This window comes from Xiphophorus maculatus, chromosome 10 (assembly GCF_002775205.1).
Source record: "Xiphophorus maculatus strain JP 163 A chromosome 10, X_maculatus-5.0-male, whole genome shotgun sequence".
Lineage (NCBI taxonomy): Eukaryota > Metazoa > Chordata > Actinopteri > Cyprinodontiformes > Poeciliidae > Xiphophorus > Xiphophorus maculatus.
This window is the reverse complement of record NC_036452.1, coordinates 14566343-14591103: the sequence shown is the minus strand read 5'-3', so window position 1 is coordinate 14591103 and position 24761 is coordinate 14566343. Positions and strand designations below refer to the sequence as shown.

Below are 24761 nucleotides of genomic sequence, written 5' to 3'. Positions count from 1 at the left end.
TCCAGTGAAAATCTTACAGAAAACTTTTTGCTGAGCTGAAGAGAGTATGTCATCTTTACATAAGGAGGCAAGTACAAAATGTGAATAGTAGGGACATCTACTGATGTTTAATCTGTACCTTTGTTAAAAACTGTTGTTTCTTACCCCCCTCCTTTTCCACCACTTGATAAGCAGATATTTATCAAGGGAGTCAACAAATGTGTCCATGTCTTTGTATTATCTAACTCTCTGTGACATCTAAGTACAACAACAGGTGATTTTCTACAGTTAAAACCAAATATTTACTTAAACTGCAAGGCACAGAGGGGTTTTTCTTCCACAGGCAGTAGATTAAACCTACATTTTTCCTGCTTTAGGCCAGTTAGCATTAGCAACATTATGCCTATGTGCTAAATGAGATTTTTTTTTTAACCTGATGCAGTTTTAAAAGTTTACTGAAATGTTCTTAGTATTTCGTAGGATTGCCTTTAAACTTGAATCTATTTAACAGTATGATTCCTGGACTGTTGACACTTACATATAAATGTTTGAACAAATAACTGTGGCAGGCATCTGAAAATTGTTCCCATGCAGGAATGAATAAGAGCTGTATAGACCCAAGATTATCTATCTGTTCTCTTACCAGATTTATGTAACATTTTTGCATGATGTCCCGCAAGGAAGCAGTTTGAGATGTAGCCTAAACATATCATTTTGGCATAATTGACTCTCTCATTATTCCTCAAATATTCTAATATTAACTATTGTAACACTGGAAAAAATGTTGGTCTAATTTAATGTTAGACATTGAGAAAAAAAAATATTTTAAAACCGTCTCTTCATATCTCTACAAGATTAAATAAATTGGTGGAGATTTCTGACATTAAGAAGCAATAAACAGAACAAGTAGAGTCCATGTGACTTCCTAAAAATGAATAAAGACCATTTAATCAAAAACAAGAAAACACCCACAGGGCATTGAGCCAAGTGAGGACAAAACCAACTATTGATGGAAGAACTTTTCCTGACTGTTCTGTGGTACCAGTGGCTAAGTTCATCTGCTTGTGAGCCACAGTGCAGTTCACAGGGGAGAACACGACATGTACAGCAACACTGCAGCAGCTGTTCCAGTGTTAGCTTTGGCTACAATGCAAGCATCACTGAGAGGCACAGAAAGACAAAGGATCAAGTGTCTGTCTCGATAACACACAGGCCTGAAAAGAAATCTGTTACACGCTCCTCAATAACCATTGTTGGCATAGCAACCAGCAGAAAAGAATTCTCCCTACATTTTAATGTGCAAAAAAAAAGACAGAAGTGTTGCAGTTCAGATTTGTTGTCACGAACTATGCCACCAACTCATTGTAAACCCCCACCTAAAAGGGATAAAAACAAAACCATAAAAGTGCAAAGTTTTGCTTGTTTCTTCTATAATGTAATTTTTAAAAGTTATCTCGATTCATTTTTGATCTTGATCAAAGTTTTTCCCTGCAGTTCGGTTGCTTTTTCACTCACATTCGGTCTGGTACGTGATCATTTTAGGAGTAAAATGTTGGTTTGCTTTTTCCTTGCTAGTTAGACCATTTAGCTCTGACCTATGAATCCTTAAAGTGTTTAAAATGATCCCACAATTAAAGGGCAAACCACTGTTGTGCCAGCAAATTACAAAGGACAAAGATTAAAATGAATCACTGTCCTCTTTGTAACTAACAGCCTGCTATAAAGATACCAGGTGTTTCCCATTGATTTAATTAAATATAAGCCATATAAAAAAAAACACCAAGGACAACAGAAAGAAAAGTTGATTTTAGCACCAACAAGGAGATTCCCAAAGACATACAGGTGCATCTAAATACATTACAATTTACAAAGTTACTTCAATCGCTTAATTTGGACAGCAAAATCTAAATATTATGCAGATTTATGCCACACAATTGTTTATTTAAGTGTTTACTTGTGATAATTTTGATGGTTCTGGTTTGCAGACAAAAATAAAAGAGGTAAAAAGCATTGTCTTCCTACACAGGTAACAAAGAAGCATGCAGGATTTGATCACTGACTTTCTGACATGTCAAACAATTCAGCAGCTCTAACATGCCCTGTAAGCCTCACACGTAGTCCACTAATAAAGCATTCAAAAAACTGCTACTCAAAATCCATAAAATCTATTCTGGTTAGTTTGGCTTATGATTATATAAGCCACCTGGGAACGCTCACAGAGCAATCAGTTTCCATTCCTAAGTTGAGTTTTAAATTTGTACATGATAACAGACATACACAAGCTATTGGTTACAACTATTGAATTTCTTGTGTTGAAATAGATTTAAACAAAATACAGTATCAAAATTTAAACACTTGAAATATTTCTGTGTTTGCAATAAATAAATGCAACACATGAGTTTCCCTTAATATTGTAACTTATTGAGATGCACCTGCATCAGCCAAAAAAAGCTGCCAGACAGCAAAGGTTCTGTTGAAGGATAAGAGACCTAAGCACAGACATGCAAGAAGACTAGAAAGAAAAAATTTATAGAGATAAAAATACCTTCTTCCACATCAGAAAAATAGTCGTCTGTGATCATTTCTGGGACATTGGCTTTACAGACTGTGTTCAGATGGAGGAGAAAGGTAGAATAATAATAACAAAAAAATCAACAAAACAAAGTGTTGCAAAAATAATGTGGAGAAATTAGGTAGATAAAATCATCAGATTCAAAAACAAAAAGTGATTATGGGTCATTCTGAATGGGTGGAAAAATCAGTTTGAAACTACAAATCATAAATAATCAATGGTTGTAACAGAAATGATAAATGACTAAAAAGAAAACAAAAATGAATTTATTAGTACCGACATGTCGTACTTTAAGCCCAGAAACACAATCTGAATGTGTTTTTTAGCCATTAGCTGTCCGACAGTTGTGGTTTTTCAAATGGATTATATATAACCTTACCGTCATCATCAGACATGTCCAGCACCTCATTCATGGTCTCTGGGACGTTCATCTTGTGCTTCTCTATCACAGTCTGTTGGAGAGAGAAAACAATTGCCTTATACTGGTTGTCTTATATTAAAATCAGGAAAGGCTGCTTTTATAAAGGGGTTGGGGGACAGGGGACTCATTCTTCACACGGGATGAAGCATCCTTTATAAATAAATACATTTGGACACAACACATAGCAACCCACAAACCTAACACAATTATATGTGGTACAAACTCAATCCCACACATCACCTAAAGAATACCATATCCACAATCTCAAGCGGTGGTGACAGCATCATTGTGCACGCTTATACGTCATCAAGTGCGATTTTGCCAAAGTAAAACCATGACCAGTGCTAAGGACCTGTTAGTTTTGACCTGAAATTGTCATGTTTCTGCTAAAAAACTGAAAAACAAAAGGTTATTTGATTTTTTTAGAACCACGGTCAGTGCAGTCACACACACTGGTTTGATTTAAAAAGGTTCACTATGGTGTGGGCTTGTTTTAGAATTGTATTTTATTTTCTGCGGACTGTCTATTTCCATCACAATAATAGAACAAAAAAGCATTGATTTCAGTTAATGGAATTGAAATATAACGAGATGAAAATTTAGCACCAGATACAAACCTGAGTGGTTAGAGTTTCCTCTGTGACCACTTTGAGTGTGTCAACTACAGAAATGTAGCCAAGCCTCCTGGCGATCGACAGAGCACTGTTCCCATTCTAAAAAATGTATACATAAATAAAATCAGGCAATGATAATAAGTAACCATTCTGGTCAAGAACTGGATTTAATCCAGAGTAAGAAACAGTGAGAGAGTCTAAGTTCTCTGTGCTTTCTTACGGCAGTAAGTTCGTTGGGTGAAGCTCCATGGTGCAGCAGTAAGTTGATGATGTGTGTGTGTCCCTGCTGAGCAGCCTGATGCAGAGGTGTGTATCCATTCTGCAAAGGGAGGAGTGGAGTTCAGACAAAACGCACAGAATATAAACACGAGCATCAACATGTTTTCATAATCACTGACAGTGTTTACCTTGGTCTTAGCATTGACCTTCGCCTGATTCTTCAGCAGGAAGTTGACCATCTTCACGTTGCCATAGTGACAGGCAACGTGAAGAGGGGTGTATCCCAACTGATGACAAAAACATGAGATCACAAGTATTTGTTTTCACTCTTGACATTTACAGATTTATCAATAAATAGAAAAATCTGATCACATCTTTGCAGGACAGAAACCTAATCTGAAAAGGCACCAAACTTTTGAATCACCCTTACATTCTTTGTACTTTTCCTTTAAAAAGCTAGACTGCATTGTAAGATTTTAAAGTGGACTTTTTTTTTTTACTGTTGTTGCTCTCTAACAAAGTTCAGTCCAGTTCTGCTCCCTCTCACTATATAGAAGAAAACCCAATAAAAAAGTGAAGAAAATGTGTCAAAATATAAAACACTTATAAGGCAGATAAACAGTATGTGTCTTTCAAAAACGAGTAAGAATATAGCTAACACATGTTATAGGAATTGTGAGTTCAAGAATATTTTTTTTCTGAATTACCTCATTATGACTAAAACAGTTGTCTCTGTCTTTTTTATGTTTGGAAATCATTCAGCTAAAGAAATGGGAACATTGTGTTTCTACAACAGGCTGTTGGTGACAACTTGAATAAAGATAAATCAAAATAGCTTTTTTTGCAATCTGTCACTTAGTTCTGGAACATTTTATGTTTGAATGGCTCAGAGATCAGAGTTAAGTAGCGTAATAAACAAGCCATGCTCTAAAAATGGACTGAAAAAGGGTGAAAGAGCAGACATAGTAGCAAAAAACAATGGAAGAACTTTACAAAGTTTGGAATAAAAGAATGCAGTTCAATCGGGATAACTGATTGAACTGCATTTAATAATTCAGGGAGATGATTCAATAATTTTTCCATGGAGTTTTATCCAATTTAGAGGAAAAAACAAATATGACAAGAAGCTGACAGCCAGTGACGATGGCTCAGGACTACAGATCTACTGTAGCCTATAAAAGAAGACAACAATTACAAGAGTTTTTTTTGAGAACTTGGCTTTGTTTTACTTACAAGGGGAAAACAAACACCAGTCTTTTATGTAAAATTAAGTCATGCCTCTTGGCAACGTTTCCCAACTTGTCCATTTTATTTGTTGCAGACTATATCAAATGTTAGCAGAGACAGCCTATAAATATCATGTTCTCAGTGTCTTGCAAAAGGGTTCATACCCCTATAAACTACAAACTACACTGAAAATGTCTGCTGGAAGTTGAACCACCGCCTCAGTTACAAATCTTTTGCAGCCTTTCAAATGGTTTTCAACAGTTCTGTTCTGTATTTTGCGTCATTTATTTCCCCATTAACTCTGAGAAACTTCTATGTCCTCTTAATGAAAAGTACCACAGCATGAAGCAAACCCTACTATGTTTAACAGTGGAAATGGTGTGCTCAGGGTGAAACACAGCACACTTCTTATGGCTTTTATTTTCCAATATTCGTTTTCTTCTCGTTACTCTAATGCAGAGGCCAGATTTGTGAAATGCTTGAATAAGTTGTCCAGTCAAGGTAATTGATTGTACTAAATACAAATACATGGCACATTTTCAGATTTGTAAATGTTTTGCTTTTGTTTTTATTTATTTATTTTTGTTAAGGGTCTATGCCTCTAAGAAGCTTTTTCTACTAAACCATTTGAATACAGTACTGATAAATAATGTTTCATCCAGTTATTTTTATATGCAATATTTTTCAGTCATTTTTATTTGTCAAGTTTGGATCTCACAAAGCTAAGGAGGTTAAACATATTCATTCATAACCTCATTTACAACAGAGTCCTATAATAAGATAAAACAGAAAAACATACTACTCCTTGAGGAGGACATTTGAGGAGGGAATTGAACAAGAATCTCTTATTACCTTGGTCTCAGGGTCTATAGTGGCTCCATGGTTGACTAAAACCTCGGCAACATTGACTTTATCCTCCTGGGCAGCCAGGTGGAGTGGAGTCAGTCCCGACTAAGGAGACAAACCCAGACAATTATACAGTTAGAGTCAGAGGGAAATACAGCTGGTTAAAACATGATGGCAGGTTAGGACCTCAGGATGATGAGCATTCAGGGGGTATCAAAAACAGATGTCAGAGAAAATAACAGAGTTTCGGGTAAAGACTGTTATTTCTCCAAGTGTAATAACATCCTAGTGTCATGAATGCATGTTTACACTCCACACACACTCCCTCACTGTAAATACGACTCCTACAACAGCCCATTTGCTGTGAGACAGAGAGAAAAATATCATGTCTTTAAACTTGCTTGTTAGTGTCACCTTGTTGCTGGTGCCAACAGGAGCGTCTCGGGCCAACAGCAGAGTCACGATGTCCACATTGCCTTCCTGCGCTGCGAGGTGCAGAGGAGTGATCCCCTGCCGTGTCACCGCACTGGTGGAGGCGCCGTACTCCAGTAAGGTGGTGGCGATCTCCATCTGATTCTTCTTGGCTGCGATGTGCAGCGGGGTATAACCGTTCTGAAAACAGAAACAAATAAAAACAAATAGAGTAAATAAACTAGTCAATAAAACAATTACTACAAAACAATACACCATGATACATCTGTAAAGAATGGCATTTATATTTAATAAGTGTTAAATAAGAATATGACGGAAAAAAAGTAGTAACAAAAGTGTCTGTGATTTGAACACTCGTTACGTCCAGTTTTATTGTTTTTTATTTGCAGAGTTTAAACCAAAAATGTGATTTGACCTAAAAGTACATTTAATTTTGTTTATATTACAAACAAATATTATGACAGGATGTAAAATGTTGATCCACCAAAGGAAGAGGGTATTCACCGCACTGAAGGTTGGTTACAAACGTCAACTAAAACCATTTCCTAAACAATGGATTATTCAATACTCAATTCTGTTAGGGTGTGGAGCCTGGATGATTTCTGGGGCAGCGCTTTCTGAACTGATCCTGCCGGAGTGGAACAGATATCGAATGAGGCCGTGCGGAGCAGAATAGCTGCATGGCTCTAACTAGGTCAGTTCGCTTTGGCACATGGAGCATCAGAGATGCTTTCAGGAACATTCGATTTAAAACAAACCCCTCCCCGTCGTTTCTTACCTTTGCAGCAGCGTGCGGTGAAGCTCCCTGTTTGAGCAAGAGGAGTGCCACCTTCTGGTTATCATAGTGTGCTGCCACATGCAGTGGAGTTAGTCCACTCTGAGCACACACACACACAAACATGAGCAAAGGTTAGATTGTGACAAATAGTAAAGTTAAGCATGATCAAAGCTCACAGATGGGGAAATACTCCAAAGTGTTTGATTTTTAAACATAGTGCCTTGCAAAAGTATTTATAGCCCTGAAATTTCAAATTCCTTTTATGGGGTTGGTGGGAAGGGGGGGAGGGGGGGTATTTTCTGTAAACGAGGAACAGAATGTACTGCATAATATAATGAAACAAGTTGTTTACAAATCCAATCTAAAAACAAAACTGAAAAGTTTATCTTGCAAGTCTTGCGAAGTTTGTCATCTAGAAATTGAAACATTTGCCAATTGAAACATGGACAAATGTTTCAATTTCTAGAGGAAAATTGCTCAAGCTCGGTCAGATTGGATGAAGAGCTGAAAAAATTACCAAATGGATTTACATCTGGACTTTGACTGGACCATTTAAACATACAAATCTAATCTAATCATCTAATCCTTGATTCTCATAGCTCTGGCTGTATGTTTACAACTGTTGTTCTGTATTTAGCTCTATCTATCCTCTCATCAACTCCAATCACTTTTCCTGTAACAGCTGAAAAAAAAAAAGCATCCTCACAGCATGAGGCTACCACCACGTTTAAACATGGGGGTGATGTGTCAGGACATTAGTTTCCTGCCACACATAGAGTTTTCAATTTAGTCTATTTGGTCTCATTTGACTCGATCACATGCTCTAACCAGCTTTGCTGAGTTCCCTATATGGTTTGAGTCAAACTTTAAACCAGACCTCTTATGGCTCTCTATAAGAATTAGTGTCCTTCTTGCCACTCGTCCAAAAAGGAGAGATTTGCACCACATTTTACAGATTACACTGTGTATTATTTCCCTTCAAATGTACAATTACAATCTTGGTGTTGGTCAATCACATAAAACCTATTCAAATACTCTTCATTTTCAGGTTGTGATGAGACAAAAGATAAAAAAAGAAAAAAAAAACCACTTGATGTTATTACTTTTCCACAGCACAGTACAGGGATGAGGATAGATTTGGTAAGTTCTGTCCTAAAAGTGTCAAACAAGCGTTACCTTCCCAGCAGCATCAACTGGAGCGTTCTTCTGCAGCAGTAGGTTGGCCACCTCTATCTTTCCATACTTGGCAGCAACATGTAATGGAGTGAAGCCCTTCTGGAGAAAACACGAGAGAACACAAGGGTATATTGATGTATGTATAAGTCATTTTCAGGATGAAAGTTAGAGAATAGTTGAATATTAGAGTGTTAAAAATTACAAAGCATGCATGTTTTAGGTGGAGAAACTAATTGTGTCATTCACCTTATTCTTGAGCTATGAGGTAACAATGCAACTTCAGTTTAGACCTTGAACTTTTTCTGTGGGATGTTGGTGTGTGAATGAAACTGGCCTCTTGTTAAATATATAATAGGAACATTTGAACAAGAGTTTTTGTAGAAGACTGCTTTTTCCGTTCAACCGCTCATGATTTGGAGAGTGATCTCATTTGTAAAAAAATACATGAAAAGATAAAAAAAGCAACAATTTGTGCTAACTGTAACTTGAAACATTATACTTAGAGGTTTTCATCCTTCTGCTTCTAAAACAACAAACTGTAAAGTGCAACACTACAGTTACTGTTAAGAAAACTTTGAACATGCAGAACATGCAGCTGGTCTGGCAACATGTTTTTTTACTCTGTTTGGTTCAAATCTGCACAGTAATTGCTGCTCCCTGTCAATCTGACTTCAGTAGCTCTAAATATTGCAAAAAACATCCCTGTCGTGTTCATTGCAGCAGTGATGTGAAACCTATTTTTATCCAGTCCAAAAGCAAAGTGGCAAAACTACAATGGTTGCAGCATTGATCAGCAAACATCTGTAGAACAAGTTTTACCTTTGTGGTAATGCTCAGGTTAGCTCCTTGATCGAGTAGAGCTGCAGCCACATCTCTGTGTCCCTCCCTGGCAGCTAGATGCAGAGGTGTGTACCCAGAGTTGGTCGTAGCGTCTGGACATGCTCCTTTTGTCAGAAGCTGCTGCACAATGTCTGGCTTACCCAGACGACTTGAAATGTGCAGTGGAGTCTGATCGTCCTGTAGCAAAAGCAGAGACAAACAAAAATCTATTAATGCAAAAAAAGCACCATGTTACTTTATTGTTTTTTCATTGTGGCGCTAACAGCTGCTTCTAATTCTGAGAACAGATAGAAAAGCAGATCTGCTTCTACAATAGCTCAACTGGGTAAATGAAGTGTTTCTGCATTGAAATACTTTGCTCACTTTTAATTAAGTTATTGTTGATGCATTTAAGACAGGATATGCCTGTATTTATGTACATTTAGGTAAATTAAAGAACAGAGTAAATAGCTCTGCATTTTCTAAGAAAAGAGCCACTTGAATCTCACAGATTCTACTGAAAACTAGTGGTAATTTTAAAGAAGGAAAAGAAAAGAAAAACATAGCAACACACTAATTAGAAAGTCAATTCTAAAACTACCTCGTCATCGGATGTTATTAAAGAGTTCATGAGTTCTTTATAAGTCTGGAGCTGGATTTCTCTAGTAAATATGATTAGATTTAATAATAAAAAAACAAAACAATTAATCAATTGGCTGTGTTATTAAAATAGTAAAAACATCTGTAAAACATAAACAAGTCAATAAGATAAATGAAGTCACTGGGAGTGACAGCCTACTTTAGCCTTGGCATCAACTTGCGCTCCGTTCTGAATCAGATATCGGACCACATCAGATTGTCCAGCCCTTGCTGCCATGTGGAGCGCCGTTTCCCCTCTCTGAAACACACAAACATCCAAAAGATAAAAGGCATGTACAACAAGAGTCACTTTTATTCAGCTAAAAAGCCATGGAGAAGAAGAATTTAAAACAGCAGAGGAAAGCAAAGTCGCCTTTGCTTTCTATGCAGTAAGATGACGTGGCCTTATTATCTTTTTCTGTTAACCTTGCAACAAACAGAACAAGACTATTTGACATTAAAAACAATTCTACAGTTAAAAAAAAACATACAAAATGCTTAGTTTATTTCTCATCCTTTTAATATGTCAACACATTCTTTTGGAGCCAACAAACCTTAGAGGGAAAGTATGACACACTCGAGAACCTTCTGAACTCACCACATTGTTTGTGTTAGGTGAAGCCCCATGGTTGATCAGCTGGTGGACGATGTTTTCATGTCCCATAAATGCTGCGACGTGGATCGGCGTCAGACCAGACTGTAGACAGAGGAATATAAAAAAGAAAAGGACAGAAATGACAATCACCTTATGCTGCAAAGAAACAAATGGATATTTAATCTTTTGAAAACCCCTTGGCTGGTTCATATAGTATGAATTCATAATTTCTGGAAAATTGGTAAGTTAGTTCAAGGTTAAAAAGGAATAAAATTACCTGAATTCTAAAACCGAGAAACGGGAACGAGTGGATATTTATTGACTAATAAACATCTTTCTTATTATCTCTAAATTCTAAGAAAATAAATGTAGTGATCAACTGATTGGATATCTGAAAACAAGCTATTTTCTGAACCAATAAGAGTTTTCTTGACACTAGCAAAAATAAGTTTCTTTGTATACAATGAAGGTATAAAAGGCCATACATTAGAGTATTCTTTTACATAAACTATCCAACTGCAGCATGATGGGTTTACCCGGTAGTTGCTTCAACATGCTTTTTAATGTTACAAGTTTAATCAATGAAAACAGTCCTTGTTACATAGATGATTTTAACAACAAAGATTTCTGCTTTGAACAGATAAATAGCTTAATTGCGGGAGTTTTTACCAATGTGCATTAAAATCTAGAAACAAGGAGCTAAGATTGGGATGCAAACCTCAGTATGGTAAGCTCTTATAACTATTCTAAATACAGAAATACATGTAGACAGTGTCTGCCCAAAGTATGTGTAAAAATGAGAGCACAATGAATGTCCCTCTATTGTTCTTCATTCTCATTAGTAAGTGAATGATTTGCATCATGTTTTATGTGCAAACAATAGAGCAAAGTGCATTGCTTTATGTCTTTCCCCTTTTGTTTTATTTTTTTGAGCAACATGTATGTGTCACAGATTTATAAAAATCTTAAATGTTTGTTTATATACTCCAAATAGTTACCTTTTGACCAATCAGAGCAGCCTCAATCACTTTGAAAAGATGTTAGATGATTGCTCTGTGCAACAAAAGTCTTTGTAAGGTTGGCTTTTATGACTCAATATGGCAGTGCCAGTACTAGGCACAAAGAGTACAGATATATAAAAGCTGTTCCTTCAAGAAAAACGAATATTCCACACACGTGAACGACACACACACTCTCTTACCTCTGTGACTGCCTGTATAGACGCTCCGTGCTTCAGAAGGAGCTCCATCACTTTCAGTCTGTTTTTCTTACAGGCGATGTGGAGGGGAGTAAAACCATTCTAAGACATTACAAAAGGGAAAATACATGTGTTCAAAAAGTATAAAAATCATCCAAAAAGTCTTTGTGTTTCTCCTTCAAGATCCTGCAGATTTGGAGGAGGATAAATCTTGATTATCAGATAAAAACTTAAACAAAGAGAAAACTTTTTCTTTCCTTTAACTTCTTTTTCTCTACTTCTGCCTCTGAACCTGAGAAATATGTTGAAATAATCAAGCCCACTCTGCACCAAAATAGATCCTTTTCCCTACAGCTCACTTTTTTCTCTCCAACTTGTACAGTCTCTCCTCCCCTTCCTCTGTTTCTTTGAGGTTTCTGGCTCAGCTGTATGACTTCATTTTCCAACCCGTTTCTTTTTTCCCTCCTCATTCTCTCTAGTCATAAAGTCCCTGTGCTTTAACCACACCCAGACTTTTCCCATTATAGAGCCCAGATCCTGGTCTTACGTCAGAATAGAGGTTGGTGATATATTTTCCATCATGCTCTTTGTCCTGTTCTCTGCCTGATCTCCCAAATGTAATTATTTCCTTTAATTTTTTTCTATAACAAAATTCAATTTTGTGTTTTCTCATCTGTTATGAGTAACTGAAAAGTCTTTTTTTTCCATCTTTGATTCAATAATTTCTCCTCACCAGTGCCTTAGCGTTGGGATTGGCCTTCTTGTCCAAAATGACCTTCGCCACCTTGTAGTGACCGCAGTGCGCGGCCACATGCAGAGCTGTCAGGTAGTCGTTGGTTACGTCGTCCACAGGCACCTCGTGGTGCAGCAGCAGCTGGACACAGTTCAGATGGTCACCCTGTGTCGCCATGTGAAGAGGAGACAAACCATTCTGGAGAGAGAAGTAGAGGAGACGTCTGACTCTAATGCAGCAGCAAACTGATAATGTTAGACTGAATTGGAGTAAGTGATGGGGTCACGGTAGGACAAAAGCTGATGATGCACCTTGGTCTTCGACATTATTGGAGCTCCTCTATTTAGCAACATCTCCACCACCTGTTCATGGCCACTTCTGGCTCCGCAGTGTAGAGGAGTCAGGCCATCCTGTAAAAGCAACAACCAGCAGGATCACCGTTTTCTACTTACTAACACCATCAAAAGCCTTTTTCAACAACAGAACAGCACAGCAGTACTGATTGCTAAAATTATTCCACTGACCAGCCATTCAGCTCTAATGTATAGCACAAGTAATGATAAAGCAGGTTTCACTATGAGAGAAGACAGAGATTGAGCTCTTTGGTGACCATAGTAATGCTTAAATGACACAGACACTGATGCATTGGAGAAAGTGGAGAGAAAATGTGAAAATGGCCACTGTCTACAAATTCTTCAGATTTGTTGACCTCTTTGTTAACCTCTCAGAACACCAGCGTTGTTGTGTGTGTGTGGGGGTGGGCGTGCGTGTGTGTGTGTGCCGGTACCTTCGTCCTTGCATCAATTCTGGCCCCCCTCTCCAGCAGTAGCCGCACCATGTTTGTGTTTCCCCGTTTGGATGCTACATGCAGAGGTGTTATGTCATTCTGCAAAAGGAATAAGGTCACACTCAGTCGTTCAGTCCCACTGATCAACAGTTTTCTCATGGAGATGGTTAGGATCAAAGCAGAAGGACAAGACAAAATTAAGTGAATGCTACTGGTTACATTTTTACTTGTAACTGATAAATTAACAAACATAAATCAAAAGAGACTTTTTGTTAGAGAGCAAAGCTCTCCCTCGGTCAGCATTGAAGGTAAATGACTAAACACCACCCTCTAGAGGAGAATATTTTGACACCTCCTTTTAACTTATTTTTTCCAATAATTTGACAGAATCAAGTGAATATACTGTTGATTTAAATTAAAGAAAACAAACATCTAAGCTTGCAGATGAGTTTAAGCAAAGAGGAGAAGGAATGAATATTTGAGACTGATTATGAACACACTTCAATGTCAAAATCAAAAGAGATGCAAGTACGTATCTGTGTGTGTGTTCCCCCACTGAGTGACAAAGCAGCTGCAGAATCAAACACTGGAGTTGTTGATGGAGCATTTGTTGCACATTGGCACTTACCCTTGCCTTGAAGTCCACAGCTGCCCCTCTGTTGAGCAGTAGTGTTGCCACATTGATGTTGCCGTAGTGAGCCGCAATGTGAAGTGGCGTGAACCCGCTCTGAGAAGAATGAGACATAAAAGAGGTGCAAAAAAATGAATTTAAAAGGCAACGAGAACTAACCAAAATCTGTTACGAGATGAGCCAAAAGCAAAGCATAATGAGACAGTATATTTTAGCACTGGCTGGGCAAATGCAAGTGAATAGAATAAAAAAAAAGCCCATAACAGAGCAGAGGTCAAACATGCTAACAAACCAGAGCAAAATTGTACTTTTATGGCAAAATTACTCTCTTTGGTCATTGAATACATTAAAGTGATTTAAGGCAAACCAGCACCACAGGACCAGATATGACTCATTTAACTAAGGATTACAACAGTGGAGTTTTCATAAATGTTGAGAAATTAGTTAATATTTAGTTAAATATGAGTTTTATCTTTTTAAGAAATTCTAAGCTAAATCTATACAAACTAGTACATCTAAAGCTGTAGTTAACTGAAAACTAAGCAAAGTAGGTTAGCTTTCCTGTCAATTTTTATTTAAAATTTGTTTCTGTTTGCTGATGAGATGCTTTAACCTGACAGGAAATAAAGAAATAGCAAATCCAGTTAAACATACATTTTCACCCAAATCTAGTTATTAAAACCCTGCTTTGAATAAAAGATTAGCTCTATTCAGAAAACCAAAATGTTTGAACTAAACCGCGGCTTGAGTTAAAACTCCTCAATGCAAATTAATGTTTTATATTGAACCTTTCAAAGAATCAGACCAAACATGTGACATGATGGTTTTGTATTTTTTCAGTATAATTAGGACTGATTGAAAGAAATTACAACAGATTATCAAAATCAATATTTCTGACAAATTCAATGTGTTGTATCAACATGACAAATTCAATAAAGAAAAGTTGAATTTTAAAATGACATTGCATCACAAGTAGAGATGGCAATCTGATGATCGCACACTCAAGAACAGCAAATCGTACCAAACTTAAACCTAACCTGTTTTTGATCAGAATGCCTCACTACTTTCCTTTTTGTACACATCTTCTGTTTACCGATAAGTGCGTCAGGAGATAAAACAGTTGTCTGACCTTTAATCCTAACCCCTAACTCTCATCTCAAGCCTCAAATGTTCTGTAATTTATGGACAAATATGGGGCAAAAGAGAACTATGATTTGTGACGAAACACACTTTGTCATTTACAAAGCTTTGGAACTCTACTGGAATACCTAATAGCATCTAAAATAACAAAACAAAACTGTCACTGCATACATACAAAGCAACATCTAAATGTGATGCGGGCTTAAAAAAACAGGCACAGAGGTGAGGTGCAAAGGCATTCATGCCAGCATTTAGCATTCATGCTAGCAGACGGAAGGCTTTGCAGTGGAGAGCGTGGATGAAAAATGAAAAGAGGAGAAAGAGGAAGAAGAAAAGAAGATGTACCTCTGTTGTTCTATTCACCATCATCTAGAAGGGAAAAAGGAAGAGGTAGGGAACGGAGGGGTAAGAAAACAGGAACAAATCAAGGGGGGAAAGGTTGTACAGGAAGAGAGAATGGGGTGGTTAGTGCACCACAACAAGTACAACAGCAACGCCGACATGGTTGCACCAAGCTCTCAGATGGATATGGGGCGATGCGGTTGTAAATAATGAAAAGAAATAAACGGGAGTCACAGCAGCACACACAAAAGGAAGGTGAACTCAAACTCTGCCTTGTGTTGTCTGCTGTATTTTTCATCATTATGTGAACTAGAAATGTTTATATAACTTAAGCAGTAATGACTTCTACCACTTTATATGTTTGTTAACATTTCTTCAGATTGTTAATATTTTAAATACCAGACTGCAATCTTTGCTTAGTAAGTCTATGAATTATATTTATTTACTAAACTATAGTTCTCATTCATTTGAACGAGGATTCAAGTTGCAATGGGGGAATTCTAAGTTTAAATCTTGTTTCCTACTAGTGAGATTAACAAAAAATAAATAAATAAAAATAACACCAAATACAAGTAAAAAGAAATGAGTCCAACACTACCAAAAGAAAATAGGTCTTTTAAAAACTAAAAATAAAAGCAAGGATTACTTGTGTTCGCAATTAATCCTTGATTTTATTCTTAGTTTTGGAATGTGGAAGTTTTCAGATAATGACTCATTCAGTAAATTACTACCTTTAAAGATATTGACAACATTTCTAAATTTAAAAGAATGTTTTATTGCTCTTAAATCTTGCAGATCCTCATTGCAAATATAATGGGTTGATGGGAACAAAAGTTCAGAAGTACAGGTTTTGAAAAAGGAAACGCGTCATGAATCCCAAACCTGCTCACTGACACTGAAATAGCACAGAAGCTTTTGTTGCTTCTCAGGGCTAAGAGACCGTACCTTTGACTCAACATCTGCGTTGTGGTCATTCTGCAGGAGGAGGGCCGCGGCCTTGGTGTCGTCTTTCCGGGCAGCGATGTGCAGCGCTGGGAGTCGGACCTTCCCCTTGGTGTCGTTTTCCAGTAGGAGGGAAACCACCTGGTCATGGCCCTGCTGCAGCGCCACCGCCAGTGGAGTAAAACCATCCTGTAAGCCAGCAGAAACAATTCAAGAAGACATCAGTGACTTCTGTTGAAAGGTGGAAATCGTTGACTAAACATGAAAACATATTAAAGAAAATTATTATTTTTTTGTTCTTACTCAATCAGATAGTTTATATCAATATCAAAGCATTAGCATTACACTTTAATTGTGCATGCCGCTGATGGCATATTTAGTAACTATCCAATAACTATCTAGTTTGTTGGCTTACTAATATTATCAGTTAGCAACAACTAACAATTTATGCCATTTGTGCACGTAGCATTTAGTTTACACTAACTTAGCATTTTTAACATTACAGTAGATGCCAGTGACACCTAAGAACGGATGTTTTGTGCTACAAAGTGATATACAGCAGTGATTCCCAATCCTGGTCCTCAAGGCACCCCAAGCCTAATGTTTTAGATGTTTCCCTGTTTAAACACACCCCATTCAAATGATCACAATTCAGAAAAAGTCTGTTAATCAGCCATCTATTGAAATCATGTGTGTTGAAGCAGTGAAATGACTAAAACATGCAGGGCAGTATGCCTTGAGGATCATGGGTGAAAACCACAGATATACAGTGTGTACTGTATACAGTATATAGTATATTAGCAATAGGGATGGTCAATGTAGACTTAGAGTTTTAATCACAAAGGTTTGTAGTATTTATTGTGATGGCAATGACAGTGATAATAAAAAGGTATTGCATCTTCTTTCAGTCTTTTATAAGTGACACCCATACAATATGGTACAATACAACATGACAGGATATTTCTTCATTTTCAGAACAAATCTGAAATTTGCATCACAGCTCTAGTATTTACAGACATTTATACAAAGAAAACAGAATCAAAACTGTTATTGAATAACACACATTTAACCTAGTGTCAGGGTAATAGTTTCCAATAAAAGTGTCATTCAGATCATTAAACAGCACACGGTACCTGAATTTACAAATTCATTCATATTTATTGACATTCTCTTGGGTCCAACATTGGGGTAAATAGTAAAACAAAAAATCTCAACAATTCTGTCAGTCTTTGGGGTTTTCAGAATTCATCATTGTCACAATCAATCTAAATTCTTATCACAATAGCAAATTTTTCACAAGAATGATAAGCGATTCAATAAATGTCTATTCCTACATAGCAGACAAATTCAGCTCATGTTAGCTAATTACATGAGCTAACATGAGCTGTTCACCTTCATAGGTGAACAGCTGGAAAGTGACATATTGAGCTTCAGTAGCATTTTAGTTCACCTTAAATTAACAATTAGTTTGATATGGAATTATAGCTCTCACTAACTGGCAAACAATAAAACAATTGTGCAAGTCAAAAGGTAGGTCTGAACTCTGACACAAGTTACTAAAGAAACAATTGCCATCTTCAGAAAGGCTACTGTGGCTTTTTGCTTTTGCAAAACTGTCTTAGTCAGATGTTTATGCCCAACAGATGCAGACACTTGTAATAAGGTTAGCGGGATGCTAAACTGATATCATGCAGATGAAATTTGTCTGAAAGCACAAAGCAATCTAAAACCATTTAGCATGTTAGGCAATTCAGTCCTACAGATAAGTGCTTAACTAGTAGTTCGGCGTCTCGCTGTAGGACAAAATTGTAAGGAAATACAGCTGCTAATGGACTTCAAATGGATAAACCTACAAACACACAAACTGAAATGCAATGATTCTCCCCACTTATGTGATAAATCCAGGCAAGACAAATGAGCAGCAGTGTGGGTCATCAGTGAAAATAACAAGTTTCTGCTTGTGCGACAAATAAATGTATATTTACGCAGGGCACAGACCCTCAGGACACCAACTCAGCATCATTACACACCCGAACATCAAAGACATCCTGCACAAAACTGAACAGAGGCGAGCATCTACACAAACAAACACACGTCAGCATGTACACACAAATTTACAGACTGATCCACAGACACAGCTCCAAAGTGGCGCACACAGCCACACCCGAGGGAACACAAATATATTCAAATGCATAAATTTAGCCTTTTTTGAGGATTTCAAAAGTGGTGAGACACACTGCAGGAAACATCTTGTGTTTAATCTACCTTATTATGGATTCATGTAGCCTATTTAATACCCTAAAAATACCCTGATAGACAATAAAAGATGTAGAAACAAAACATGAAAAGGAAGTTGATCTTTATCTTCTTTAAAGATTGCAGTGACACAGCATTATTTTGTTTTACTAAAACAGTACAGGTTAGATTTAGCGATAGACAAGATGTTTTATCATGTAAATGGGACAATAACTCGGAAGAGAAATGTAAACTAAATATTACATTTATAGAAAAAGCAAAAAAAGAGGCTGGAAAATTTCTAATTTCTCATGCTCTCCTGAAATATTTGAATCTGAATTATTAAACACACTGAGATGCCTCACAGAGGCATCAACATAGATATGTTTGGTTGCATGAATTATTCACTCTATGTCCCACTGGAGGAGGCAGGAGAAGAAGGTTAGGGGAGGGGAATGGTGGGATGTGGTGGAAAACAGACTGAGGATGAGACAGATGCAGACTAAAAAAGAAACGACTGAGACAAATGAAGGAGGGAAGAGGAGGGAAACATGGGATGAGGTGTGATGGAGCAGTTTGTAGAAATGTCAAGGACAAAGCTCTGAAAATACAACACTGGATTTCCAAAACAGGTACATGGACAGTTTAAAATGTGTTCAGAGAACAGAAGAGTAGATTTTTATCATGGAAGCTTCCAGCAACATTGTTTTTGTAAAAAAAGATGCAGAACTTTTACATCTATCAGTCTGCAGCTACATGTTGTACTGTAAAGAGAGAGTATATTTGTTTAAAAATACAAAATAAATTAACAAATGGTTTAGAAGTAAGCACTGGATCATGATACATATCTGTTCTTCTGCCATATATGGCCCCAGAAACAAAAGGTCTCTAGTTAATGCAGCAGTCCTTCCATATTAGGCAAAAACTGCTAACAACAAAAATGTCTCATAGTTTAAAATTAGGAAATTGTTTTATCTGGTGCTTGTGTACAAATTCTTTAACCAGCTTATGGTTTGTAGAGAAAGGTAGCTAAGGTACAGAATATGACAAAATTTTTACTGCTATTAAAGATTTCCAACACATTTATTTTTGTTGTGTGTGCCATTTACACTTACTGAAGCTAATTATGGAGCTTTTTCAAGATATAAAAAAAATTCAAATAAATAGGAATAAGTCTTAGTCTTTGTTATCCTGTTATAAAAAAATATAATAAGATGAATTTGTAAAATAGAAAATTTTTAATTTGATATCCCAGCCAACATAAACATGCATCAAACAAAACTGATTATTTTTTTGTAATGTGTATGAATAAAAATTTTACGTTTATTAAAACATTGATAAAATGTAATACTTGCATAGAGTTTGATGATAAACTAGTTAATTCAACTTCTAAATGTTACATTAAAGTCATGTAACCTAAAATGTTTTGTTTGTTTTCAAGTTTAACCCTCTTCTTCTCAGAGTCTCACCACTGCAGATGAATTAGATCAAAGCATCTAGATTTTCCCCAAAACATTCAGTATGAGTTTTTCATGCTTGCAGGAGTTCTAGATTTTAAAAGTGAAATGTTGTCTGGTCCTTGGGCTGAAATTACAGAATCTTTGAGTAATTAATCTAGTTATTATTTTTTACGATTGACAACTAAGACTGTTTCTGATGTTCAGGAATGTTTTTTTTTTCTTATTTGTATATGTTTACATAAAATCTTCAGAAAATAAATTAAGCATCTTTGCCAACAGTCTTTCGTTTTCAATTAGTGATAATAGTCAGACCTACTACATGCTGGTGGCTACAGTTGCTAGTAAACATAATCTGTGTCCCAATAGGACACTGTGTTTGTCATAGTCATGCAAAGATGCCAGCTTTTTGTCAGGCTGCAGATGGCTCACTCACAGCGCTCTGCTTGCTCACGTCAGCCTCACAACGTCACTGATCTCTCCCCATACAGGCAGCTTAAGCAAGCCAAGGTCACTCTTATCAAACGTCATCGTCACACTGTGCTCATATTTCTCCTTTACTCATTAATCACCCTGAAACCCTCATTCTGAATCATAATTTCCAACATCTCCTAAATGACCCACTAGTTAATGGCATCCTTTTGCCAGAGATACTTTTTTGTGATAATGTTTGAGTTTAATTCCAGGAGAGTTAGTCCAGTTATGGGGCAACGTGTAGCTGGGTCAAGAGTTGTGTGAGTGCCTGCAAATATGTTTTATAAGTACGTTTATTGCCTGCACTTGTGTGTGTTTTTTCCTTCTTACCTCTGTAGCGATGCTCTGACTGGAGCCGTTGTCGAGTAAGAACTGCACCACTTCCAAGTGGTTCTCCTGCGCTGCCATGTACAGTGGAGTAAAGCCATTCTGGGAACAAAAGCACAAAATAATCCTGTTTTACAGAAACAATAACATCAGATACAAACCAGATTCTCAATCTAAGCCCGTTTGACTCACAACCCCGTAACATTAATGCATCTGAATGTTAGCTAGAGTACAAAATACAAATCCATCCGGTGTTTAGATCTATTAGTGTAACTTAGTAGAGTCTTTGTTTTCCTTCTGGCAAAAGGTACTGATGCTTCAAAATTTCAGCGCTTTTCAAAGCCGTTTATTTCCAAGATGCAACCTGAAAATTGTTTTGTTTTTCTCATAGAAAGTATTGCTGTTTTGTAGTCAGCCGTTTCTTTTTTTCTGATTGAAGTTTTAAGTATTACTGTCTTCGACTCTGTGATATTGTTTTTTTTGTTTGTTTTTTGTCTCTTTCCAATCTTCTCAACCTTGTAACTCAGCTACAGTAAATTGTTGCTCAAACTCAGCCAGCGGATAAGTTTTGTATGAACTGCTAAAAACGCGTCGATCTTCTCTGCTGTCATTACACAAGCATTTTCTTTTCAGGCGACATCAAGATCCTGAATGTCTTCAAAGGGCTGGTCGTGGTGGAACATCTTAGTGAAACTACCTATTGTAGACTGTAGAATATTGTAGCTTTCTGTATTTGATGAATACTTCTTTTAACTTATATTCACATTGATGTAATGTGGCATTTTTTTGAACTGCTAAAATAGTATTTAAACAGACAACAGTTATCTTGGCATTATGGCAGGCTGGATTTGATCCGCAAGCCCTGAGTTTGACACATATGCACCAAAACGTAAAATTCCCATCAATCCATGCTGCAGGCAGCAATTATGCTTCCATTCCAGCGTTATTGTCTCATTTTCATTTTGAAAAAGGTTGAAACTCCTTTTGCCTGATCTCTGTATATAAATTGTGCAAAGCACTATATTTCAAAGTTAATCACCCACGTCCCACCCAGAAACAGCAAACGCTGGATGTTTTTAAAGCAGAGAGAACTGCAGCAGCTCTCTCATGATGTGCATACTGTCGCCTCCACACATACCTCACACCTGATAGCGGTGGAGATAAAACCTGACCTGCTGCTGAGGTTACTGTGGAGTATGTGTTTGTTTTTGAGAGGTTGCTACTTGACACTTTAAAAGAAGTACACGTCACCAAACACATCACTTATTAGTCAGCCTTTTGTTGCTATTTCAACTTGTTCTCCTTTTAAAATTTGCAAAAAGTTTAAGAGGAGAAATTATTGCCATCAGCCAGACTTCTCTGTAATCTTTTAAAGTGATCTTGAGCAATGTTTTTTCCATATTTATTTTTTTCATTTTAGTCTAGAATGTGCATGAAAGCATATTGAGTCTGCTTAAAAATTAGTAATAAGGTAATAAGTTACTTGAAAAACAACTATGCAGCAAAAAAGCAGTATTCCATTGTCATCTCTTTTAAGAACATCTTTTATTTATTTATTTATTTTAATAACCTCTGGGCCTACTTTATAGGCCTAGAGAACAATCTGGGCCTATAAAAAGACAACAGAAAACCCCCCGCCAGTATAGGTACTGATTGAGCTCTCCTCTGATAGACAGCGCTACTAGCACTCATCCGTTCAGTTGTGTTTTTCTTCAACACAAAAGCCACAAATGGAGCTTCTGCCGACATTAACTCTGTTCTGAGTTTTCAATTCAGTTCAGTTTATTTATATACAAAAAATTATTGTCTCTAGACAAAAATATTGTCTCGAGGGATTTTACAAAAGAAGTTATTTCAATTCTTCTTTTTTACAGTTATCTTTGAGAACTGTAAAATCATAAAAATATCCAATTGATCCTAGTTATCAAACAGTACATTAAGCTCAGTCTATTATTCAAAGTAGTAAAAAAAAAAAAGACAAAAAATTTTCTATCCAAGAAAACCCGGCAGATTGCATCGAGTTGCTGTATGAGCACATAGTAACAGTAGACAATCACTTGAATTGTGTTATTGACTTTACAGCAATCTCTCATACCAAATATTCACATACACACATTTAGGTGTGTACCAAAAGCAACAACAGAACAGCTCTTCAATGGAGAAATACTTATTTCATTAATAATCTAATGTTGAGGGGTTAACAAGACACATAACTTGCTATAGGTTTCATGTGTACAGATAATAACCGTTTTTCAATAATGATTTCACTGTATTATTCCATGTTTTAGGAGTCCACGATTTTATGAGGTAAATGTCTACAACAATCAAACTCCTATTTTCCCTGGTTGAATATTTATTTAAAGAGATTTTGTGTTGTGTCTAAATCAATCAGCTGTAAATTGCTGTGAATTCAGGACTCCTGGAAGATGCGGCCTGATGGATGAAGTGAAATCCTGCGGCTGCAGCACTGCAGTGGAGCCAGAATTGAAGAACTGTTTGAAACGAGCATTAAAGGGCCGCAAAGATTTCCTGCAAGGCAAGCAAAGGAATCTCAGTGTCTGAACAATCCCCTTTATCACTCGTCTTGATTGTGTTGATCAATCACGGAAAAGATTCTCATGTAGATCAACAGAATCACTTCCACTAACATTTAGTCAACAGAAACAAATTAATGGGCATGATAATAGGACATAAAAATGGCTAAACTCCACACACTTCCTGGTTTTTATTTATTAAGAAATACTCTTTACTGTTCAACATTTTCAGCTTTCGGTGCTGATCCATGTCCATGCTTCATGATTTACTGAATGTTAATAATGCTTCCCCTCCCCCATCACTGGCAGGTTCCAGCAAAATGAAATTCATGATTTCTGAAGAACCTAGCTGGAGTTTCAATGCAGCCTTACACATATCAATAACAACTTATTGTATTTTCCTACTCTCAGCAGCTTCTGCCAAGGTTTTGATATTGACATTATTATGGGTCTTCTGGTCACAGAGTCCACTGTGTGCGTGTGTAAACGTGTGTGTTGAGTATTGAATATAGGCCAGGCTGCACTGCAAAACTGCTGACACAGCACACACACAGCCCCAGATGGATGCTTTGTGTGCAGCAGCTTGCGCTCACATTCATCTGCATGCGTGCGCACACTCCACTCCACTTTGCACTGAGGGTGTGTGTGTGTAAGTGTGTGTCGTACCTGAGATTGCGCGTTGACGTTTGCACCATTTGTGACGAGCTCCTTCACCACTTCACTCTGCCCAGCGAGGGACGCGATGTGCAGGGCGGTGTTCCCTTTCTGTTCGAACAAACAAGCAGGAAACAAAGATGACTTCCAACGTGAGGGCTGTGGCATGAAAACTACAGACTGTTACTAACATCCAGATGAAGTGGATTCTCTCTCAATGCAAAGAGAAAAATAAAAGTAGGGCTTTAGAATTAGTTGGTTATACCTTCATGACAATTTAATAGTAATTAAGCCCTGAAGCTGAACTCATATTACCTATAACCCAGAAGAAGGTTCTAATATTCTACAGACCTTCAATGTTTAAAGGCTGCAAAATGTTTCTGGTATGAAGGGAAATTAGACAAAGCAGCTGCTTTATTGCTCTTGCTTCAAATAAACTTAGAATCAGGGAATGATCAACAATCTTCAGTGATTTATTTGCTGTGAATCTCAGTACATAAACTCTGAAAAACAGTTTATATACTCTTTTTCTTTTTAAAAAGGCTTTGATAAAAGTTTCTCTCTGCATTCCTGTGGAGAAAGCAAGATTTTGTCTCTAATATTGACACATTTTAAAAATGTGTTTGAATGCAAACTCTGTAAAACACTGTGGTATTCAGCTGGCTGGGTGTCACAAATAAAATTATAGAATTTACGGTGGACTTTAAAGTTAACAAAACAAATGAGATGGACAGAGGGGGAAAAAAAACTATGCAATCACTGAAATAAATAATGTTCGGCCAGTCAGAAATGTTTCTCAAAAACTCTTTCAGTTCAACAGATAAAAGTATCACAACTCTCACTTGTTACTACCATCCCATGAAGTTCAAAGTGAAAAAAACAACACAGAATATTAATAGTTAGAGTTTTCTGAACAAAATAAACATTAAAAAAAGAAAATAGAAATATAAAGAAAAATCACAAAAACAGAATTAGAACTTATGGAGTGAG

At 36.9% G+C, this 24761-nt stretch overlaps 1 protein-coding gene across 10 annotated transcripts in view; it reads right to left on the bottom strand.

Annotated features, from left to right (window-relative positions):
• LOC102220395 (ankyrin-3-like) overlaps positions 1–24761 on the bottom strand; it is a 101857-nt gene that overhangs the window by 51114 nt on the left and 25982 nt on the right. For 7 of the 10 annotated variants that reach the window (XM_023340524.1, XM_023340525.1, XM_023340527.1 and 4 more), the window contains exons 4-24: positions 23784–23882; positions 20587–20685; positions 16094–16279; positions 15152–15175; positions 13664–13762; positions 13036–13134; positions 12560–12658; positions 12249–12446; positions 11519–11617; positions 10321–10419; positions 9883–9981; positions 9084–9281; positions 8265–8363; positions 7089–7187; positions 6293–6490; positions 5885–5983; positions 3994–4092; positions 3807–3905; positions 3590–3685; positions 2931–3003; positions 2525–2584 (exon numbers count right to left, since the gene is read on the bottom strand). In XM_023340524.1, the coding sequence (XP_023196292.1) occupies positions 2525–2584; positions 2931–3003; positions 3590–3685; positions 3807–3905; positions 3994–4092; positions 5885–5983; positions 6293–6490; positions 7089–7187; positions 8265–8363; positions 9084–9281; positions 9883–9981; positions 10321–10419; positions 11519–11617; positions 12249–12446; positions 12560–12658; positions 13036–13134; positions 13664–13762; positions 15152–15175; positions 16094–16279; positions 20587–20685; positions 23784–23882 (2320 nt within the window). The remainder of the gene's footprint in view (positions 1–2524; positions 2585–2930; positions 3004–3589; positions 3686–3806; positions 3906–3993; positions 4093–5884; positions 5984–6292; positions 6491–7088; positions 7188–8264; positions 8364–9083; positions 9282–9882; positions 9982–10320; positions 10420–11518; positions 11618–12248; positions 12447–12559; positions 12659–13035; positions 13135–13663; positions 13763–15151; positions 15176–16093; positions 16280–20586; positions 20686–23783; positions 23883–24761) is intronic. The other 3 variants (XM_023340533.1, XM_023340532.1, XM_023340534.1) reach the window with 3 other exon arrangements.